General features: G+C 38.9%; 1 protein-coding gene across 1 annotated transcript in view; it reads right to left on the minus strand.

The window, feature by feature from the left end:
- Window positions 1–10,896, minus strand: part of LOC118276304 (uncharacterized) — a 79,536-nt gene extending 68,640 nt beyond the window's left edge. Inside the window, exon 1 of the mRNA XM_035594564.2 lies at window positions 10,412–10,896. Coding sequence (XP_035450457.2) covers window positions 10,412–10,483 — 72 coding nt within the window. The 5' untranslated portion in view covers window positions 10,484–10,896. The remainder of the gene's footprint in view (window positions 1–10,411) is intronic.
- Window positions 10,897–24,126: the final 13,230 nt, after the last annotated feature.

A 24,126-nucleotide genomic window follows, 5' to 3' on the forward strand; every position in this document is an offset into this window, starting at 1 on the left:
ATATTGAATTAGTAAAACAGTGACCTATTGATAAATGTACCTTTTTTTTTTTTTTTTTTTTTTGATGTCGGGGGAAACCTTCAAAAGGCGCCTAGCTTTTTGGGGAGAAAGACTAGGGAGTGTGGGATTTTTACCTCACTAAAACCACCCCGGTGGCCACCCTCAACACCTGTAAGGGGCACCGGGTCCTCTTAATAGACCTGCTCCGGAGCCCCACGGTGCAACGCCTGTTACGGCACATCCCTAGGGAGACGTGTGTCTCCCATTAGTCTCGCTGTGCAAGTTACACGGCAGCACGTGACCACTGTGCTACCGTCTTCCCTGAGGTCGCTGGATGGGCACCTAGAGTCCCCACTCTACGCACCCGCGGCCCCAAAGGTTCGCCTGCAGTTGACGCAGGCGGGATTAGGCGTCAAGGCGGTTGCCTCCTCGACGCCTTCTATGAGCAGGATCGGCCCTCTCACGATCCCGCTCAGCAGCCTCCTTTTGGGACATCACAGTCTCACAAAAGGAGGCCACCTCCCTCCAGTTTTCTGTATCTGCCAGCATAGCCTCTACTACTGCTGGCAGAGACAGGTCTCGCCCGATCTTGGTAACCAGGACCCGCCGCTCCGAGACCCACGCTGGGCACTCCTCGAGCGTGTGCTGAGCGGAATCCAGGTTACCTCCGCAATGGTGGCAATTTGCCGTGGTCTCTCGCCCAATCTTGTTCAGGTACTCACCGAAGCAGCCATGTCCGGTCAGTACCTGAGTGAGCCTGAAGGAGATGCGCTCCTCTCTTTTCAGCCAGGCTTCGAAGTGCGGCAAAATGGCTTCGACAACGCGCTTGCGTGAGATCTCTGGCTGTTGTAGCCGCTCACGCCACCGCTCGAGCGCGTGTCGCCTTTCTTGCCGCCTCAGCCTAACGAACGCCACTCCTGGTACTCTACCACCGCCGTTTTGACGGACGGAACGGATTTGGTTGTAGACCTTCGCGTCCATATCCGCCAGGATATCCAACGGCGGAAAGCGAGCCAGGAGAGTTGCCGCCTCAAAGGACACCGTTCGGTACCCTCGTGCGATACGAATGGCCATTTTCCGCTGCAGACGATAGATTTTCGTTCTGCAACGTCGGACGCCTGACAGTCGAGCTGACCAAACAGGCGCCCCGTAAAGGACCATCGATCGCACGACACCCGCGTAGAGGCGGCGAACTTCTTCTCGAGGTCCCCCAATGTTTGGCAGCAGTCTGTGCAGAGCACCCACTGCCTTCTCGACTCGGGGGACCAGGCGTTCGAAATGCTCTTCGAAGCCCCACCGACCATCCAAGGTTAGGCCTAGATACTTTATGTATCGGCCTACCTGGACTTGCGCATCTCCAACATGAACCGACGAACTGGGCGGCTCCCTGGTTCTCGGCAGCTTATGGAACCATAGTGCCTCGGTTTTGTGAGGCGCTATTTCCAAGCCCAGTGCGCGGATTGAGGCCACGACTCTTGCCACCCCGAGCTCAGAAAGCCGGATGGTCTCTTCAAAGGTTTTCCCGCTGGCCATTACCAAAGTGTCGTCTGCGTAACAAATGACGTGGACATCAGCGGGAAGTTCAACACGCAGGACCGCGTCGTAAGCTAGGTTCCACAATAAAGGCCCCAATACAGATCCCTGTGGAACCCCACATGTTATCTCCCTCTGCTGAACGCTACCGTCCCGGCCCACATAGCGAATGTGCCGGTCGCGCAGGTAAGCCCCGACGATATTTTGCAAATAGGGAGGGATCCCATGATGAACAAGGGCCTCCCTTATTGCCTTCCAGGGTAGCGAATTAAAAGCATTGACGATGTCTAAGCTTATCGCCAACGCAACACCACCCCGGGTTACTGCCTGATCCGACAGCGAGCGGACACGGAAAATTGCGTCTATGGTAGAACGCTGCTGCCGGAAACCATACTGACTCTCAGAAAGGTCGGGGCCAACTCGCGACAGGTGCCCGACGAGCCTTTCAGCAATCACTCTTTCAAAGAGCTTGGAAACCTCGTCGAGCAGGCAAATGGGACGATATGCAGAGGGAGACTCCGCGGGCCTACCCTGTTTCTTCAATAGGACCAGTCCGGCTTCCTTCCAATGGGTGGGGAACACGCCTGACTGCAGGCAGCTGTCGAACAACCGCCTCAAGCGGTCCCCCAGAGCATCCAGAGCCAATACCCATACCCGACCATGAACACCGTCCGGGCCAGGTGCGGTGTTGCGAGCGCTTAGTCGGCGTACGGCTCGGTCTAACTCCCCTTCAGTTACCCCCTTGTCAGAGGACCAGTCTGACGGTAGGGGCAGTGAGGGGCTGTCTCTCACTACTGGAAAGAGTGTGTTTACGACCCTTTCCAGCAGGTCTGGATCCATGGTCTCCGTTAGGGGAGGAACCCATGGGCGGAGTTTACCCATCACCAAACGGTACGGTTTTCCCCAAGGATCCCTGTCCAGCCCCTCGAGGAGTTCTCTCCAGGACCGAGACTTGGCATCTGCAATGGCACGTTGGAGTGCCATAGTTGCCTCCCTATACGCTCTATAGGCTCTGGTTACTTGCTCTTCGGTAGCGCTCGGTTGTCTTCTGCGACGGGTGCGCTGGAACTGGCGTCGGTATCTAAGACAGGCAGAACGTAGTTGTGCAATGTCTTCCGACCACCAGTAGGCTGCTCCAGGACGCTGGCTGCACCTGATTCGGGGCATAGAGGCGTCACAGATTGACACCATTTTGTCCCGAAACCAAACCGCCTCCCTTTCCGGATCGGGCGAGATTCCCTGGGAAGTATCCTCAGGCCAGGCAACGACGTTGGCAGCTGCGATGAGCATATCTCGATCGAGCTTTTTGAGGGCCCAACGTCGTGCCGGTGGGTTAGAATTTGGACGACTTCGATTATTAGATGGGCTACCTGCCACGTCAAAGACAATGTGGCGATGGTCAGAGAGCGTGATCATCTCCTCAGCTACCCTCCAATTTGTTATTTTAGACGCTAAAGAAGGGGTAGCCCATGTGAGGTCCACAATTGACTCCCCCTGCCATCGGACGCAGGTAGCAACAGACCCCCGATTTAAAAGTCGAAGGTCAAGTGAAGCCGCCCAATCTTGCACTACGTGTCCCCTAGGTCTGTCCCGGGTGTTACCCCACGCTCTGGAATGAGCATTAAAATCTCCCAGGACTAAAACTGGACGGGGTGCGCATTTGGACCGAATGCAATTAGCTACCCTATCCAGATAACCTTCGAATTCCGAGAGAGAAATATTTGGAGACACGTAGCAACCCACCACGGCTATTGGTCCCCACTCCACAGCAACAAATCCTTGCCCCATGTCTAACAAGGAGCAGTGAGGATCGCCACTTCCACCAGCCCAGTAAACGGCAACGGAATCCATGGTATCACGAAACCAGCGGGGGTGGTCCCCGAGACCATAGGGCTCCGCTACCACTGCCAACGCAACTGACCACTCCGCAATGGTTTGAAAAAATAAATTCTGTGCACTGCGGCAATGGTTCAGATTGCACTGAAGTACTTTTAAGGCTGGGAATGTGACGTATCCATTGCCTCCATTGGACTTGCACCGGGTAGTGCAGCCGACGACGCCTGTGTTGGGTTCTTGTTGGATCCCTTTTTCCTTTGTGGATTACAAGCCTGGCTCCCAAGACGATGACCAGCTGGGCGACCCTGGTCCGAGCATACTGGGCACCGTAGAGTTGGCGATGTGCACTCACGAGCTTTGTGGGCACCCCCGCAGGCGTAACACTGTGCGCTCCGGTCCGTAGCACTAGTGCACTTACGCCTGACATGTCCTGGCTCAAAGCAGCGGTAGCACATCATGCGACGTGGCTCTAATACCTCTACCCTCACTGATGTCCACCCTAGCAGCATGCGTTTTTCAGACGCAAGTTTCTTTAAGGCCGCTAGCGGGGCACGAATCCACACATGCCCCAGAGAAGTCGGGGGACGCCGAATTTCTCCAACCTTAACGTCTGAGGTAGAACATTCCCCCGCCCTGGCAATAGCAGTTGCCACTTCTTCTGGTGTAACAGAGTCGTCTAGATCCATTACTCTAGCTTCTGCCATTTTGGTTGGACGACCAATTGTAACATCAAAGTTATTGAGGACCTCCCGCATGCGACTGGCAAGAGCATCAGCTTTTGCGTTACAATTCTCACCCGAAACCATGATTACGATTCCGCCATCAGCGGCACGTTTTTCACGGAGCAAATCTGCAGTGATGCCAAATTCCGCAATGTTAATTTGCCTTTTCGCTGCAGATAAGACATCTCCAAGGCCAACGGTCGCTCCTTCCTTTACGCATATGGTAATCGCTGCAGAAGTGGGAACTTTTGGCAGCTTAACCGACCGTTTTTTCTGTGGCACTCGAGTTTGTGTTACCGGAGCAGATGAAACACCTGGTTGTAGGGCGTTCGACTTTTTGGCTTTACGTCCCACCACCAAGGACCACGTGTTGTTTGTCTGAGAGGTCGCTATCTCCTGGTGCTTGTCCTGTCCAGATGAAGTGGATACAGCTGGCAGTTCTACCACTGCTGGAGTTACTGCTTTTCCCTTCTGTTTTCCCTTCTTCCTTTTTTTCTTCCCTATTTCTTTTGGCTTGGTTGTCGGCTCTTCCTGTATTGGTTGAGAAACCACTAATCGTCTTGTGTCTGAGGCAAGAGCCGGACGGATTGTCTTCTCTGGTAATAATCTACCTTCCAGAGCGGCTAGCTTTGCATCCATCATCCCTCCAATCTCGATGGCAATTGAACGTCGAAGCTGAGCCTCCACGTCTGGTGCCAGACCAGCTGGAACTGATAGAATGGAAGCCTGTGAATTTGGATTCCCTCCATGTTGTTGGCTGGTTATAATGTTCAGCTGATTTCTCAGTCCCGCTACTATCTCTGTAAGGCTCGCAATCTGAGCTCGCAAGTCCGCGTTCTCCTTTGCCAGCTTCTCTAATGCCTTTTTGTCTGAGTCTGCCGAGTCTGGCAACATCTCTGTTGCAGACTGTGCAGACTTGGCATCCTTCCGGGTTCGTTTACGTGCCCGTGTCGTAATTGACGCTGTTGAAACCTGCGACATGAATGACGTTTGCGAGCAATCTGACTCGCCGCTGTCACTCACCAGTACTCCCGATGGTGTAGCCGGTCGTTTAAATTGCGACCGAGTTCTCGTCCCCTTCACTACTACACGCGAACTATTTTCGTCCGCATTCACCTCCTTATCATCTTTTTTAATTTTATGTGTTTTCTCCATATGAGTCCCACGAGTATGGGGGATATATTAAGTCCGCCTAGGGAGTGCCCCCTGTCCCTAGGTAAGTGTACATTTAGTACCCAACTAGAGGGTCCACCGGTCCCCTAGCTGGGGGTGCGCTCGCGACTGACACTACTCCTCAGCCATGCATACCCTCGCCGCGCACCAGAACTTAGTATTGGAGGAATTTTTTATAGAGGTTGTCTTCCTCGCGGTCCGGGCGATGAAGCCAAGACCCTCGTCCCGTTCCGAGTCATGAGACGTGACCATGATCTCTTCCCGGATTACGATCTCGACGGCTGCAGTCAAGGACAACCTGTGTCCCGACGCTACTCGTTGGCAGGGTGAGTGCACAACGAGTGCCGTCCTTGTTCATCCACCACTTTCTCTGCTTAGTTCAGAGAAACAGGTGGAGAATGGACGCCTCTGAGGCATAGACCTTATGCCAGCACAAAGCCTGTGACTCCTAGAACCTAAACTGGTTCTCCCCTCCCGTCCAGAAGTTAGCTACAAGTAACATTCACCCTAACCCTATCCCCCCATTAAGGAGACTATCACTTGTACCCAGGGTGCACCACGGGGAGGTCTTCTGGCACCGCACCCCATTGATAAATGTACCTAATAACAACGTAGAGATTGAATTTGAATTTACTCTTAAAAAAGTAACATTGAGCTTATTATTTTCCTCTGCAGCATAATTTATTATGCAAACTATTCTTCAATTTGAGATTACCAGTGATCAGTTCTAGACTTATCAATTATAGTCAACATTACTAATTCAAAAAACCATCTCAGTCTACATCTTCAAAGATTAACTAGTCTGATATTAAGAGACGTGAGAAGCGTACATTAACATCACTTACATAATGGTTATTACACAAAATAACAGACCCGTACATTGACCCCAGCATCAATAATCTAGATCAAAGTCTAGATGGCTTAGAGAAAGAACTAATAAATTACAAGATTATAATTATAATGTACACATTAAGATTACGTTTACGAACATAATAACGATATTAAATGTATGGACGGACAATAAAACGGAACATAATCGTGATACGGATAATGCGCCGTGTCCGGTAATTTTAATATTAGTTTGTTTCATAATGATTGTAATTCTGCCCGCAGGCGGTGTTGTTGCGTGACGTGGAAGTCGGAAGAAAGGATGTCACTTTAAATTTAATAAAGTACTAACTACTAACACGAGTATAGAGTTAACTACGCGCAGTATATTTTAGTAACTTATCATTTCCTTACCTTTGTAAAAAGCAACTTTTTTGAAAAAAAAGAACTGGGTTGAAATCCATTATTTAATTCCATTCACTTAATGTTCTTCGTTTTGTCTCATTCCAAGAACAAAATGTTTTTTGTTTTATATATTATGGTTCCAGCTTTTGCCTGCAATTTTATCTGCGTGGAATAATGACTTCTAGTATCATTTGGGTCCTCTAACCCATCCGTGCACGGGTATGGGTACCGCTACTCTACATATTTTTGTATATTTTCAATGTACAGAATTAACACTTCTACAGTTTTCCCTTTTATCATATTTTGCATTGCTATCATACACAGATAATAATCTGTGTGGAAACTCTAGAATTAATTTATAGAATAAGATAGTATTTACACCTTATCTGTATGTAAGCATCTTGCAAACTGCTAAACACAATCCGTTGATCAAAGCCAGGTCATTTGAATACGTTTCCTTGTAATGTCCCGTGCAATGTGCATTGTACTGTGGGTGTACATTAAACACCTCTGATCCTACAAGGATTACGACATATTACTCATAAGTACATACATAGAGTTGCACTACAGTAAGTATAGAATGCACAATGCAATAAATGCTTCAATGAAAATTAGCATCTCCATACGAAAATAAACATTATTTTAAAATTGATAAGCACTGTTTTTAATTGAAGTTTCGATTACTGTACTCCGTTTTATGACTAATTCTACTAAGTTCAAACACTTTTTTTTTTTATAGAAATGCAATAATATTCTTTGACTAACGCGCAACGTGTAGCGGGTTCGATTATTGTTTCGGGTCTTGAAGATACAGGAATCGTAGTGCCATAAATCCTAGTGTGGTATTAATAATTAAAAAAAATACTATCTTACAATTAATCAACTTTTTAATATTTCTGAATATACCTAAATATCATAACAAAATAATAAAATATAGAACATTGTCAGTATAGACCTACTTTTGAACACTTTTACAGCTGAGTGTACAGTACATGCGCCTACGCAACAATAACTTACATTGCAACCCTTTGAATAGATCATAATGAACCGTAATAATTCTGTTACTATTACAGATCACAAAATAGATTATCTGACTTGTTACGTTAGAACTGAATTAAAGCTCTATTCAGATATTTCAATATTAATGGTCAGTGTAAAGTGTCTGAAAGTATAATGATATTTTAAAATGTCGGTGTATGATGACACTTTCATGGTTTCTACATACAGTAACAAATCAGTTTGGATAATCCTTTTTTCCAAAATCTTGTCAGTTGCATAACTCCTGCGTTTTAAGGTTTTCGAATTCTTCTGGAATTGAAGAATTATTGTAATTTAATGTTAGAATTATGTCTCAATTATTATCTATCGTCCCTGTGTATTCTTGTAAAAATTAAATATAAAAGTGGCACACTAATAAACAAGTTATTAGGTTTCCAAATAAATTAAAAATAAGTAATTAAATAAATAAACATTTTAATACATAGCAATCTCAGAATGCATCCAGCACCTGTTTTTATAAATGAGCTATAAAAATTAATGAAGGAAATATTAATAAGATAAGTATCATATTTTTACCATTTAAGCATCATACATTTTATTTGATGTAACTTAGAATTATAATAATATGTTCGTCTATAGTTCATTTTTATTACCGAGTGTTACATTGCTTCGTAGGTCGATTGACCATAAGTGTGACTGCCGACAAAAGTATTTCGAGTTCGATTTACGATTCGCAATAAAGTGGTGCATTATCGTATCTCAATGATATTAAGGATCACACGGCACCCTTACTTGTGTCAATATCTTTTGCACCGTTAATTAGTCTTTGAGACATGTCATAATTAAAATTAATTAGGAGATATATTATTATTTAACGAAACTATAACAAACAAAAACATCTGATAACACTAGTCTTAATACAAACAATTCCACTATCTATATAGGACACAGAGTCAATATTCTGTCTGTAATGTCAAATGTCAAGTCTTCTTGATAACCAAATTGTTATTTTTATTACAATGGAATTTGTTATTATTAGTTTTAAGAATTGATAAATATTAACATAAATATGTTTAAATTTAAATTGTAGTTGTTTGTGTGTGTATTGTTCTCTAAGTATTGTACCGACTTGAGCCAAGTGCAAAGGTGCGGCGCGTTGAAGTCTTTTGTACTACAAGTAGCAACGGGATTTTAACTCGCCACTTAAGCTGTTAATTTAACTGTGTACATGAATCTAACTTCGTGACATGAGAAATGTTGTCAAGTCGCGTAATTTAAAATAGTAATTGATACATATTTATGTACTGTAATGATACTTATGTACAAAATTCTCTTGACGTCGCCAAAAATTAATCTTCGTGTTTAGTAGTCATTCTTAAGGCCACTAGATCAATGAAACAGCGTATAATTATTGATAGTATATTACAAAGAGATGCTGCAGTAAGTGGGCCCGCATATATTACATGAATGACAATATCTAACGGATGGCAGTTCTTGAACTTACACCCACAGCCGCAGCTGAAGGTGACGCATTAAATTAGTTTATCTAACATACATATATTATTTACTATCGAAAATCACCTGTAACATAGTAATATGTTATATTTACATATAATATTTCCTAATATTTGAAAATCGGAATATCTAAAGACGATCTTGTGACATTGATAGTTGTTATTTCCGAAACGGTAATACGAGCGGGATGTAAACAATTTAAATGTCTAAATATACTAGGCTCTATAATAAATTGTCTAACTTAATATAAGGCAAAAATACACAACACATTATATCTTCCACTTTTCACTAATATTATTAAAACCATTGGATGGAAGGAATATTGGATGGGTTACTTTCAATTCTAAATCTCTGTTTAGAATTTTTCCAAAATCTAAAATACTTTATTTTAACTTTCATGTAACATACAAAAAAAATATGATTTTTATGTTAATCGGATAAAAAATAAACGCATCACACATGTGCATAGAATAGCAGCGCAACAATCGTGTATCGCGGATTGCTGCTCTTGAATATTAGCATACCTTGAAACTAGTCGAATTTCTCGTCAAACAGTTACTTGAGTAAGCCAATATTCTCAATACTTTACCCGACCAACAAGGCAGTCATAACAAAACATTAAGTAAATATTTTAAACAAATACTTTGACTTAAAACGTGCTGCAAACACTCACTAACGAAACACATTCCTAATTAACATAATTATGTCCATAAATACTTCACAAAATGCAGATTATTATCATAAAAATATATAAAAGTATGTATCATACAATCATATAGGTATATAATATACAAGAGACGTTGTATATAATATAATTATGTGCATATATTAACTTCAGTTTAATTGTTAACAATAGCAGTGAGGTGCGTATGATGAGGAGGTAATTACCGTATCTTATATGTATTTTAAAATATATAATTAATTTTTAACCACGTAACAAGGTCGCAGTATATAGATATGTATGAGAAGGAAGAGTTACAGTAGTATATAAAACATATATTATAATAATTAAGGTAATACTTAATTAAATATTGTTTTGTCTGTCAGTATGTGTAGAGAGCACTTTACTCAAATTGTGCGCAGACGCACCTTACATGCGGTTGTTCGACCTTTACGTACTTTTTCTTGCGGAAACTCTTGATAATGTACACGCATCTTAACATAATCATCATCATTATGGTGTAGCTTTCGTCATCGTCAATCAAGTATATAGAAATAACTTAGAAATTTAAGTAAAGCTTAAAACTAAAACTAGATAGTTAAGGGCATAGCGGTTTCAAAGATGATTGAAACATCTTCCACGCAAATTTTGACATTGATACATCTGAAAACTCGACCTAGATGTACAAGGAATAGGGATGAAAGTGCATCTATTCTAGAATCATACAATGTATTCTTACCTGTGCATTGACTTCAGCAAACTGCAAACAGAGCAAGGAAGCACACACCAACAAAATACGATTACAAGCCATGATGCACACACACAGTACCTCAAACTAACATTACTCACTTATCGAGAAACAATCGATAACGACTAATTACAAGAGGAAATTGTCAATCGAACAATTGCATCGAAAAAATAATTCCCACTATTTAATCATCGATACAATGCCGATTACGATGGAACCACATTCACTCGGCTTCACCTTTTCCTAGTAATTATCTAAAAATATATATACGAAATGTCAACTGCACTGGTAACAATCGATTTTTTAATTCCAAATCGATTCTAAGTTTGAAGTTGGTTCACTTTATCACAGAGTTTATTGTTATAGGTTAGAGTGTTCGCTATTTTTTTTTTCGTGTTCGATTATTTCGATTCGTGTTCAAATCTCGATTGTTTACGCGCGCGTTCTCAGCGCAGTTCCAAGAGAGACTATATTGACATTTGGCCGCGCCGGTCACGAGCTAGTGATGCCCCCCTACCCGACCTATCTCGCGTCCTTGAACGTACTACACTGTTCTCAATTTATGAATTCGACGAGGTCCTATTTAGCACTGTTGTCTGAATTGACGGATTTTGCTAATTATGTATTTGTTCTTACTTCCTGACGTAACTCTATTGAAGAAGTGGAATGCAACTAATTTGCAATTTTTTATTTAGGTCACAAATTTTAATATCCTCTTATACGAACAAAGAAATAAACTTACTTCTTTATAGAGTAAAAATCGTGCTATTAGATTTCACATTAAAGAAGATTAAATAGATAATTTAGGTACGGATTAACTATAAAAATAAGATGTGACGTAAATGACTAAAATACAGAAATGAAAACAAAAGTTATGCAAACACAAACACATTGCAAAGTTAACAAAATGTTATGTTGCGTATTGATTTCACATACAGGACAAATCGGACATGTCCTAGACAAAATAAAACTTAATCTTATTGCAATTAAGTTTGTTATTATAAACAGTATAGTCATGTGACCATATTTTATTGATCTTAGTTTAAAACAAGTAATACATAATAACGTAATATGTTTTATGTTAAACGATTTTTTACGAACTTTGTTCTTTCCCAATTTTATTGAGCTCTTTCGTTTGACATAATGGTGATGGTGGTGGTTGTGAAAAATGTATATTACTTATATTAATTAACATAATTAACAAGATTAAGAGTGTCTACCAAAACTCAAATTGATCTCTCGTCTATTGTAAGGGGTAAAATTCCAATTTCTAAAGACCCGAACAAATAAAGCTAAATAAAACTGTTTCGGAAACTTTAACGGAATGGAAATTCAGTCATATGCAATGCAACCCATTTTTCTCATGTTGTGATAAAGCTACCATATAACAGGCCTTTGAAATTCTAGGTAAAATAGGTACTACGTGGGTACCTCTTAATAATCATAATAAATTATGACTTATTAACAAACTATTTGCCATTTAACCACTATAATAAGATCACAACTACAAATTATAATAATTACGTGCCTTTACATGCATATTTCTCACGGACCTTATATTACGAGCATTCTTCAGCCATCACTAGCATTGTGACAATTATTGTCCTTCCGGATGCGACGCATGCGCAGCTGGGCAGAGTTATTAATTTATAATTATTAATAACTAAGGTCATACTGTGACTTTGTTTTGTCCATAGAAGGGTAACTTTATTATTTCCTATTTTTTTTTAGTTTAGATGTTGTAACTGTCTTGTTGATTAAGTGTAGTGTCGAGCGAGTCTCGATTCTAAATAAAAAGGATAATAAAATCTCAAGTTGTTAGGTCAGTGTTTGGTTGGACCTAATATAAAAACACAAAAATAAATATTGGATAGTAATGTTTCAAATTCTGACAACCCCTACTCTGAATTAAACGAATATAAGTAAATAATAAAAGCTTTATTTAATTAAAGCATAATTATTTTAAGTGGACCATCCAATGACTTGTCCCACTTTGGGCGAGGCGAGAGGGAGTTTTAAACACTTGCAGACAAAAATCCACCCTGTTCTTTCTCCTGCATTTCGAGGCCGAGGCCCGGTAAATTTGACATTTACAATTAGTTTGACATTTAACAAATGTCATTTATACTCATGTATGCAATTGTATCCCTTCTAACATTAGAATAGAATAACAAAATAACATTAGAATCATCCAGTCTCTTCCTACCACGGATAAAAGAATACTACACTGCATTACAAGACTAATTTTATTAATCTCAAGCTCCGTATAACAATAAACAAACAAACAAACACATTATGCAATACCTACCAAGGAAGCCATTTGTTTACGTAATCGTTATTAAAGTGTAATTATATTTTAATCCTTCGCCATATCGGGGGACTGTAATCAAGGAAAGGTCGTACTTATTATTATTATAATAATGATGATTTTAATGTCTCGTAAAATGTTCTGCATTATTGCGTAACGATAAAGGACATTGGTTTAAAATACTTACATGTTCTACATTCCATTATTTTTATGCGTAAGTTTAAGTTACTTTTGGCTTATTATAGTCATGGTGATATGTAAGCTAAGACTGATGAGATATGTGCGTTAACCTAAAAACGATAAGGACATAAGATTAACTGGACAAACTATATAATAAAAAAGTACTAGTTTCGAGTTAAAGAGGAACTCTTCATCATAACAACGTGGCGCAGCCTACGTTAGTTATTTTTAATTAGTTTAGTATATCTCACGATAGATACTATAAAAATATGACCATCTTATATGCCACAAATTGCTACACTCATAACAAAAAATGTAAACAGGTAAATATATTGAAGTAGAAAATATATTACCGAAAGACTTAATTACATGTCATTGAATAAATTAATGTCAAGATATTGACTCCGTACATACATAATTAACTAACTATTATGTATACATATAATTATGATCACTAAATAGGTACAATAAAATGCCTGTCATCAACGCACATTCAACCTGATTGAATAGAACTTCAAGACAACTGTTTTAACGGTACTTTTAATCTAAGGGTACTTTTCCACTGGAGATGTGCTATGCTATGTTGCTGTGGATGCGTTTGGCTTCCACCAATCTTATTCATTGGTACACATAGCTTAGCACTGGTGGAAACGGACTCAGCTAAGCAATGTTTTTTATATGGAAATATGCGTGCTATGGATGTGTGCAATGGATGGCTTCCCTACTATCGATACATTGCATACTCGAGCTACGCATCTTCCTTGCACAGCTACACAGCTTAGTATCAGTGGAAACGATCACATAGTTTCACAGCTTAGCTATTACATCTTCCTAGCATAGCTACATGTGGAAAAGCGTCCTAAAAGTAACTGTCATCTCAATAAAGCTAATTAAGAACAAAGCCACGTCAAATCAATTACAATTACACTAAGTAGTGTCAAGGGCTCGATGCAATAATTACTGGACGTACTCTCAGGTTGATTACCTTTCATTAAAGGAAAAACTACAGGGTAATTGAAACTGTGTGTTTACATAGTCAATGTTTATAGATAAACCTTTCTGTGGTTGATAAATTGTAATAAGTGGTCTGTTCTCGGCCTAAAACATACGTTACGAATGTTACCAGGAGATATAATTTAAGATATGCCTGAATCGAAAATATCTCACTTCTCCGGAGCTGCGAACTGCCTAGCGGGTTACAGGGGCTCCGGCCCGAGGAAAGCAGGAGTAGGAACGAGGTGGTTTTTAATCAGTAATAGAGTGACACTGCTTCTCGCCTCACTCAAGGCAGGAGAAGTCATTGGATGATCCCCCCTCCCCAAAGTAGTACCTCACTTTTACTGTCATCATCATCTCAAAGTATACAATGATCCAACTATGAGTATTAAAGAATATAGTCCAATACCAATACTATGTTCTAACTAATTCAATGAAATATAATAAGCTATGTAGAGCTTGCGCCTGCGCATCGTTTGCGTAAGAGAACGTGCGCCATCCTTGACTTACCTATCACCATAAGGCGTTTACTGAACTAAATACTACAAAGTAATCATTTATTAACATAACATAACATCACGACTCGTGTCTCCTGAAAGGGTAGACAGACATGATTAATGTAACACCCACTATGTGACATAGCATTGGTTTTATTAAAAGACCCATGTATTAGGAGTGAGCCTATTATTACACATGAGCTTAAATTCACTTTAAGACACTACGCCCTTTTTTTGAGGGGGGAAAATCATGTAATGACTTCTCCCGCCTTGGGTGAGACGAGAGGTGTGTCGGACTTTTACTGACTAAAAACCACCGCATTCCTTCTCCTGCTTTGAGCCGGAGCCGCGGTAACCTGTTACTTTATCCGCAGCTCCGGAGACGTTATACCCTATACTATTGTTGGGAATTTTCGAAAAACGAAAATATCAATAACATTTTGAATGACCGACTCGGGAATGGAACCTAGAACTTTTTATAAAGCGTTCACGCCTGCACTTGACTGGCAGGGAAGTCAATGATTGATTAATTACTGATTAGTTAATGGGCTGTCTAAAATAGTACGAGGATGAGAAAAATATGCTTTTTTAAAACGTGTAATTATCGCAGCGTAGTTTGTAAAGGTTAACTAAGACAAATTAGTTGTTGTTTATGTAGGTGAGCGGTCGCGTATTAATTATGTAATTAGTTTGACAGGACAAGTCAGTTTAATAGTTTAACTATCGCTTTTTCCTCCAACGGAATCGTACACAAAGATTTGGCACTAATGGGTCGGCTTTACCATGGGTCATATACAGAAAAGCCGACTGCCATTTTTTTTTGTTGACGGGGCAAACGTGTATGTTTGACCTGACTAAAACCTCCCAGGTGGCTACCATCTGCACCTAAAGGAGGCACCGGGTCCTTTTAATAAACAACTCCGGAGCCGAAGCCAGAAGAGCGGGAGTAAATAAGGGATGGGTTTTTAGTCACTAAGAGTCTGATACTCCCTCTCGCTTAACCTAAAACGGCAGAAGTAATTGGATGATTGTCCCCTCAGAAAAAAAAATCTATTATATTATTCATTTGTATCTATTAAGTACCTGTACACACGATCTCATACAAATTGAACTAAATTCTTAGAACCAATTTCATGTAATGCAAGAGTACCTGCTATACAATTTAATTCAAGATAATAGGTAAGTAAGTAGTATTTTATCGTTTATTCGGATTCTTTAGTAAAGGAATGTGTTGCACTGGATTTGAGTGATTGTTCGCTGGTAATGTGGTGAATGGCTTTTATATTGGAGGATGTTTGTGTACCATCACTTCTATGAAAACTGGTGTATGATCAACTCTTCAGTTTTGTTATACATGGCATTGTATTGAGAATTTGAGATGAATTTAATACTAAATTCCGGATGAAACTGAAAGTTTTACTGATGAAAATCTTACGTTAAAAGTACCTGATCTATTAAAATAATACTATCTACATACTTACAACGTATTTTATCTACTCAGGTCAATCTGTGTCACCAGCTTTATGAGATGGTAAAATCATTCAATGCCTTCTCCCGCCTTCAGTGAGGCGAGAGAGTGTCAAATTCTTACTGACTAAAAACCACCTCGTTCCTACTTCCTGCTTTTCGAGCCGGAGCCCCGGTAACCCGCTAGGCAGTTTGCAGCTCCGGGGATGTCTGTATAACTACCTATATCTTTTTTAACATGGCAAAAAAAAATTAACCGCAATTTCAAATGTAAATACACATACGTCCAATCAATCGATCCCAGGATCTCATACATAAGCTAGACATCCTTGACCATTTGAAGGAACTATTAATAAACATTCGTAGGTTAGTATTGAAACGTCACTTACCTATCATAGGTTACAACCTACTCGACCTAGGCATGTCTTAGCATATCTAGATGTTACAACTGACATGTGTTGCGCCTGTCAAACGAGTGAATGAACAATGATAGCTGTATCAAACGTGAACATCTGATACGTATCTCAGCGGTGGCGTCAGCTACTTGTCTTAAATTAATAATGATGTTTTAACCGATTTTAGAAGGTCAACACAGAATAATAAGCTAATTTAAGTGTGGGAGAGCCATGCTTCGGCACAAATGAGCCGGCTCGACCGGAGTGATACCACGGCCTTACAGAAAACCGACGTGAAACAACGCTTGCGTTGTGTGAACGAGGTTACCGGAGGCCCTATTACACTCACCCCTGCCAATCTTCCCAATTCCCGATTTCCCAACAACCCTTAAATTACTGCCCCCAAAGGCCGGCAACGCACTTGGAACGCCTCTAGTGTTTTGGGAGTCCAAGGGCGGATTACCGGAGCTCCGGCTCGAAAGGCAGAAGTAGGAATGGGGTGGTTTTTAGTAAATAAGAGATTGACACTGCCTCTCGCGTCGCCCAAGACAGGAGAAGTCTTTGATTTTACCTTATAAAAAAAAGCCCATCAACCAAACACTACCAACCGTATACATTACAGTAATAATTAATGTAGCAAATCTCATGACCTTAGAAAATGGCAAAAGAATTCCAACATGACTAAGATTCAGAACAAAATTATGAATTGTTTAAAAGCGATGATCCATCTTCTTGTATCTCGTGAACAATCGATGGTATTTTTGATACAGATCTTTTAACTTACGAGTATTCAGTCTCAGGGCTGAACTGACCTTGGACAATAAAGGTACAATACGAAACTTGAAAGTTAATATGAATGTTCGGTAAACGAGCAGACGTATCACCTGATGGTAAGCAATCGCCGACGCCCATGGACACTTGAAACACCAGAGGCGTTACAAGTGCGTTGCTGGCCTTTTGGGGGTTAGGAATTTAAAGGTTGTTGGGGAATCAGAGATTGGAAAGATTGGGAAGGTGGGGAATTGAGCCTCCGGTAACCTCACTCACACAACGAAACACAACGCAAGCGTTATTTCACGTCGGTTTTCAGTGAGGCCGTGGTATCACTCTGGTCAAGCCGGCCCATTCGTGCCGAAGCATGGCTCTCCCACACTTAAAACACACCTAAAATTATTTACAAAACAAAATCATCAAACAAAACAACTTAATTAATAAAACAAAAGCCCCTCACTCAACCACCTCCATCATCTACAATCAACAATCGATGTTACTCAAATCGATTACAATAATCGATAATGATCTCGATCCCTATATAGTAATCGATACAAGAGATAGCGAGATACTATCACTTTTTGTTGTTCTTGCATAATATTTGGAGCGGTTGGGTAATTGTTATAAATGTTTATTTCTGGTTACTGAACAATGGACGGATGGATTGAAAGCTTTTGTTGTCTGGACTGACCAGACACAAGACACCAGACACTATTATTGGGAGAAATTGGGTTGTTATGTTCTTTATTGTATTTAGTGACCTGGTAAAGGTCAGTTGAATAAAAGAAAAGATTTTGTTTCCTGCTATTTGTGTCGTGAGATCCTATTGGGATTGCTTTAAAGTTGAATCTAAACTATTTGATGAGGAAACTCAACCGCTACTCGACCATTTTCAAATAATGGTAGGAAATACTAGTAGTAGCTCATATTTATGAGCATTCATGACCGATACGATTATGTGTAGATTTTTTTTAACAAACTAACATACAATTCTCATGCATATGACACATACACTCGAAACAACAATTTGTGGATCACACAAAGAGTTATTCCGTCCGGGAATCGAACCCACTACACGTTGCACAGCAGCCAGTCACCCAGCCAGTACGCCAACCGAGCAGTCATGTCAGTCAAGAATTCCTACATTGATGGAATTTTTCGGTTCAGTTTACACTACCCATTATTTAATAGCCTCCAAATCAATACCTATTATAATAAATTTAACATAATCTAGATTCTGTCATGGACAAGTAAGAAGAATCCATTGACTCAACCGTTGTTTCTTGGGAAACATAATTTTTACCTTAATTACAAAAATCCCGGACGATGACAAATCTCTTAGTGGTCACAGTGACATGACTAATACAGATTCAGGTATAATCTACTTTTATAGAAGTGCGGCGTGGGAGGGTGATTAAAAGAGCAATAAGTTGTTGGGTACTACTGTTTTATTTATTTTTTTAATTAGTCAATTTCACGACGTATATGACTAATAGGCATGTTTCCTACTAGTCAAATTCAATACTTTTTTCGAAACGTCAAAAACGATATTTTCTATAAACTTTGTATGAAATACTCTATTATGACGTCATAAGTTTTTGACGTCAAATAGCAGATTTATTTCTAGAAATTTAGCTAGAAAATGAAGTAGATCATCTTATGAATGAGAGTGTGATTATTTTTGAATATTTTATTATATTGTATTGAAAAGTTGTAATAATTTATTTTTGACCCTATCATCATCCCTATTCTAAGAAGTAGGTAGTTAGCCAATATTTATACACTGTGTACTATTCCAGAATCAAAGCTACAACTCATAATTCTTCGAAAAACCAAAAGAAAAATCCAAGTTACAAATATGTATTATATAGATATTTAAACGCTACATAATATCTTCATTACGGACCATGAGCATAGAATAATCTGTAAATGATTTATTAGAACATCGTCCTCACTATGTCGACATAGCAATCAGCATTCATTTGTTTAGCTGTAATATCACAATCGAATCGTGCTCTAACATCATTACAAATGTAACAATCTCCCAGTGACAATCTAGTATTATGTATCACTAGCTTTTGCCCGCGACTTCGTTCGCGTGGAATAGTAACTTCCGGCAAATTTTTGGTTTTAACCACATAGTTCCCGATCTCGCGGGATCTCTTCAAAAATGAGATGTGGAAGATATTCCAGGGAACTCTTCAAAAATCAACATAATGAGCTCTGCGTTTGAATTTAATAGATGTATACTCACTTAGGGCATTGAAAAAATAGTTTAAAAACGGACTTAAACTAACTTAAAACTAAAGAAAGCTACGAATTACGAATTTATAACAATTAAAAAAGAAACTATATTACAACCTATCCTCTATGCTATAATAACCAAGCTTAAACTAAATAATTTAAAAGAAACGACTTAAATCTAATCTAATTAATTTATAAATTAGACTTACAATTTTATTAAAAAACTAACTACAGTAACTACTAATAATCGATATCAAACTAAACCTACATTTAACCAGAAAACCGGAAAACCCAACAAATAAACTTATTAATTGACAAATACAACGAAACCATTTAGAATATACGAAACAGCAGGACCACTACAGACAAATAATCATACGACTGATAATACACTTTTTCTACGATAGTACCGAAGCGCTCGGCCGATACCCAACCAAATGAATGTAACGAAACCATAGCGCGATCTATTTCGATCCCAACGCCATCTATCGAGGATAAAGACAACTTGGATTATTTATTTATACTCCGTTCGGGCATTTTCTTTGTACTAAAAGTTTAATTATATTGATATTATTTTTTTCATACCTTTTTACTATTTATTTACTTTTTTTCGATGAATTAAAACAATAACATGAACCGAAGTCGTGTAACGATCGACATAGAATTATTTATAAATAATTTATTTCTTATTTTTATTTTTTGATTTTTGTAATAAAAATATATCTATGTCCTTTCTAAGGTTCTAAACTATATCTGTACCAAATTTCAACCAAATCCGTCAAATAGTTGCGGAGATTAATGGTATAAGCATAGAATGTTCGACGTGATTCTTTAATTTGACATAACTTTTTTATTTATGAACCGATTGACATGAAACAAACACTAAATGTAAATTTAAGCATCCCACAATATATTCGTGAAAACCGCATCCAACTCGGATCATCCGTTTCTGAGATTAGCGCGCACAGACGAACAGACAAACAGACAAACAGACAAACAGACAAAAAAAAAGTTAATTACATTTTTGGGTTCGACATCGACATAACAATAACCCCTGCTATTTTTTTTATTTTTATTTTCAATGTAGAGACAGCACTTTTCTACGATTTTATTATATGTATAGATTAGGAGAAGGTAGCTCTTGTGAATACTAAATGTAATACTGTAATGTATCTTTATATTTTTCGGAAAACTTATAGCTAGGATACAGATAGTTGAGAAATATTGAAAGAAGGCGAATTACAAGTTTCCACAGGTAAAATTATAGTAGAACAAAAAACAGTAGACAGATGAGAAAAAAGAAAGAAGTAAAGGCGCTCAGAGTAAGTACAATGTAGCAGTGAAGAACATCAATTGTTTTCAAAAAATCTACTGCACCTATTTTTTTTAAATTTATGTCGAAGTAATACTTAAGGTTAAAACACACATAACAAGCATGACTCCGGCACGGCGTGGTTCGACTTACGTGGCTACTGCTAGCTGACGGCGTGCTTACAGCGCGTCGTAATAGGGGGTAAATAAGTCCCGTGTAATAGGGTGTGAGCGTATTGCCATATACATCTATCATTACAAATAAAAAACTGCCTAAACGAGGGAGGGGATACAAATCGATAACTAAATAGAATCCACCAAATAAGTACAGAATATATTCTGTAAAATATTTCCTTTGCCTAATGTAATTCTACTAAGTCACAAAAAATACTATTACTAAGTCAGTTTCCTCAATTTGTATAGAAACACGTCATAAATGTAAATATTCACCAATAAAACCAAGAACACCTAATATGGTCATTGAACTCCTAAAAAGCCTACCACCATCACATTATGGCTACGTGTAGGTTGTTGAGGAAATAAAACTAATAGTTTGATTAATTAAGTGGTCCTTAAGTTAACTGAAGTCGTTAAAAAGGTAGTAATTATATACCTTAGATATGGTCACTGTACATAATCATATAGTTAAGTCATCATACCTTATATATCGATCTTTGGATCAGGAAAATCAAAGTTTTTCTAAGCGTATCAACGCCTTATACTGACCAAACTAATTGCAATATTGATAAAAAATGGTTTTGTAAACATATAATAGTTAATCGGTCACTCGAAGTATCTAGATGTGCCAGTTAAAGAGTATCGTAGGTTTATGTAATACATACTTTGCTTCCGTGTGTGTTTTTGTCACAATAATTTGATTACACACACTGGTAGTAAAAAAGTTAATAGTTTTGAACTATGTAACCTGTAGACTGTGTAAGGCCTTCTTCTTGGCTTTTGGCATGTTTTGGAGTAACTGAGAGGTATTATTCAATAGAGGCAGTAAAAGGCCTCTAAAAGGTGGTGATGAAGAAGCATAGGTCCTAGATGATGAATAACTTGAGTTTGTACTGGTAGTTTCGAAGTTAATTTTTACATTTAATTTTTAAAAAATGCTTCAGTACTAAATGATGAATAATATATTTTGTTTTTAATAGGTTACAAGGTACTTAATGCCACTATACAATGTACACACACGTTTCACTATAGTGTTATAAGTTCCATAATAATAGTTCCATATATGTTCCATAAAATAACCTAACTCTTTTACACGTCAATCTTAAGAACAAATAGATCAGGCTAGCTATAATATATCGAGCCAGTCATCCTCTTATTCCAGATATCCGACTGTTCAACGCGACTATAATAATACCACTAAGAAAATCTGGAAAAGGTTAAACATTGATGCCTTTTTTTACTCAGATTAATCTTAACTCAAAAATTAAAATGTTCTTCTAGTTTACTTATACATGCCAATTTTTGATACATATCATTTTACCTGACTCACTATTAAAACACACAAATATGCCAGCTCATGGAAACCACACAACCAACAGTGTGCACACGCAACGCGATCTCCTAAACACTTACGTGAAAAAAATTCGTTGAATAGTTTTAGTAATTATGTGAATCATGGAAAACCCACATTCTGTTTGTTCCTTCTGCCTATTAGCGATTGTGGTCACATAGTATATGTTGTTTACATATATTATGTTGGACTGATGACTATTACTCAAAAGCTATTTGTCCAATAGTCCATTATGAAGTGGGCTCTATGTTTTTTTTCTGGGCTTTAAAAATACTTTTGTTTAGTGAACACTTCGTTATGCTTGTGGTCACAATCATCTCCTAACATTTGTCAAGTGAAGTTGTAGCAAAAAGGTTTTTTTTCAATTGATACAATATTATAATGTAGCTTTTGACCAATAGTCACTAGCGTGATAGGCAAACAGGAAATTAATCAGAATTTAGTTAAAAATTCAGTCAAGCTTAGCATAAAAATTATCTGCACAGTTATATCAAGAAGATAAATTATGAAAATCTAGGAATGGCTGAAAAAAACAAACCTTGAATAGTTTAAACTACCTTCTGCCAGCGGCTTCGCCCGCGTTCCGGTGGTATCAAAATCCTATCACCCAAGTCAGCTTATATGTCTCCTGTCTATCCTGTCTTTAAAAATCAATCAATCTAAATCTGTTCAGTAGTTTCAGCGTGATTGACGGACAAACATCCACATATCCAAACAAACAAACTTTCACATTATAGTATGATTAACAATGTTTATTTCAAAAACTGTCCAATTATTTTCTCTCGCCTTAGTGCTAAGTACCTTTAGTTGTCTAATCCATATCACATTTGCAACGCCCACCCGCCAATTAGAGAAAAATACACAATGCATTGCGTATTGCACGCTTTCGAGAGTAAATCTATCATTTCATCCCTAACTATTGATAATGTCAAGAATATCAACATGTCACTTGAAAACACTTCAATATAAAGTTATTTATTTCGTAAATTGTCCTTGAAAATTGGTTTTATAGTTTGTTGTCTTATCCACAAATCAAGCTTTAAACCGATCAATGCGTGCAAAATGTTTAACATAACTTACTGACATCCCTTCTGGATACAAGATTTCCATGACAGTCGATTTTTTATGGTATAAGCCGGTAAAGCAGACGGGCCACCTGATGGTAAGCAATCGCCGCTGCCAAACAACACCCGAAACACCAGAGGCGTTACAAGTGCGTTGCCGACATTTTGGCTTAGGTTAGGAATTTAAGGTTTGTTGGGGAATCGGGGATTGGGAAGATTGGGAAGGGGAGTAATTGGGCCTCCGGTAACCTCACTCACACAACGCAAACGTTGTTTCACGTCGGTTTTCTGTGAGGCCGTGGTATCACTCCGGTCGAGCCGGCCCATTCGTGCCGAAGCATGGCTCTCCCACACTTATTACTATATTTATACTTCCACATACCATGATAAAAATAATTTATCCAAATCAAACAAATATTTTCACCAACATGCTACACAATACATTTCAACATATTAAAACCACACACAATTTACTACAGCACTTGTACTTTACAAATCAATTAACTTCACACAATTAAATGTGCCATTTACGCATAAAATCCACCATACGTACACAATATACGTTTTCAATTACATTAACTTACACACGACTGCAACATATCAAGCTACGCAAAACCAGTATAAACTGACCGTTGAAAGTGTAGAAAGAACATACTAAACGAGACCATGGTAAATTGGTTTTGTATATCTTAAGGCTGGATATATCGATTATACAAGACTATTAAGATTGGGACATAAGTAACGATAATGTCAGTCAACAATCAAGTCATTAGATGCGTATCTCAAGTGGTGATTGAATGAACTAAATCAATTACTGTTTCATCAATGTTACACCGTGTAACGTGTAACACTTCGTTATTGATGACGACGTGTGAGATTTATGTGTAGCTGTCTTTGAGAGTCAATGTTCTTATATATTTTATCTGTTTTTACTACATAAGCCCT

Source organism: Spodoptera frugiperda, chromosome 31, assembly GCF_023101765.2.
Source record: "Spodoptera frugiperda isolate SF20-4 chromosome 31, AGI-APGP_CSIRO_Sfru_2.0, whole genome shotgun sequence".
NCBI lineage: Eukaryota > Metazoa > Arthropoda > Insecta > Lepidoptera > Noctuidae > Spodoptera > Spodoptera frugiperda.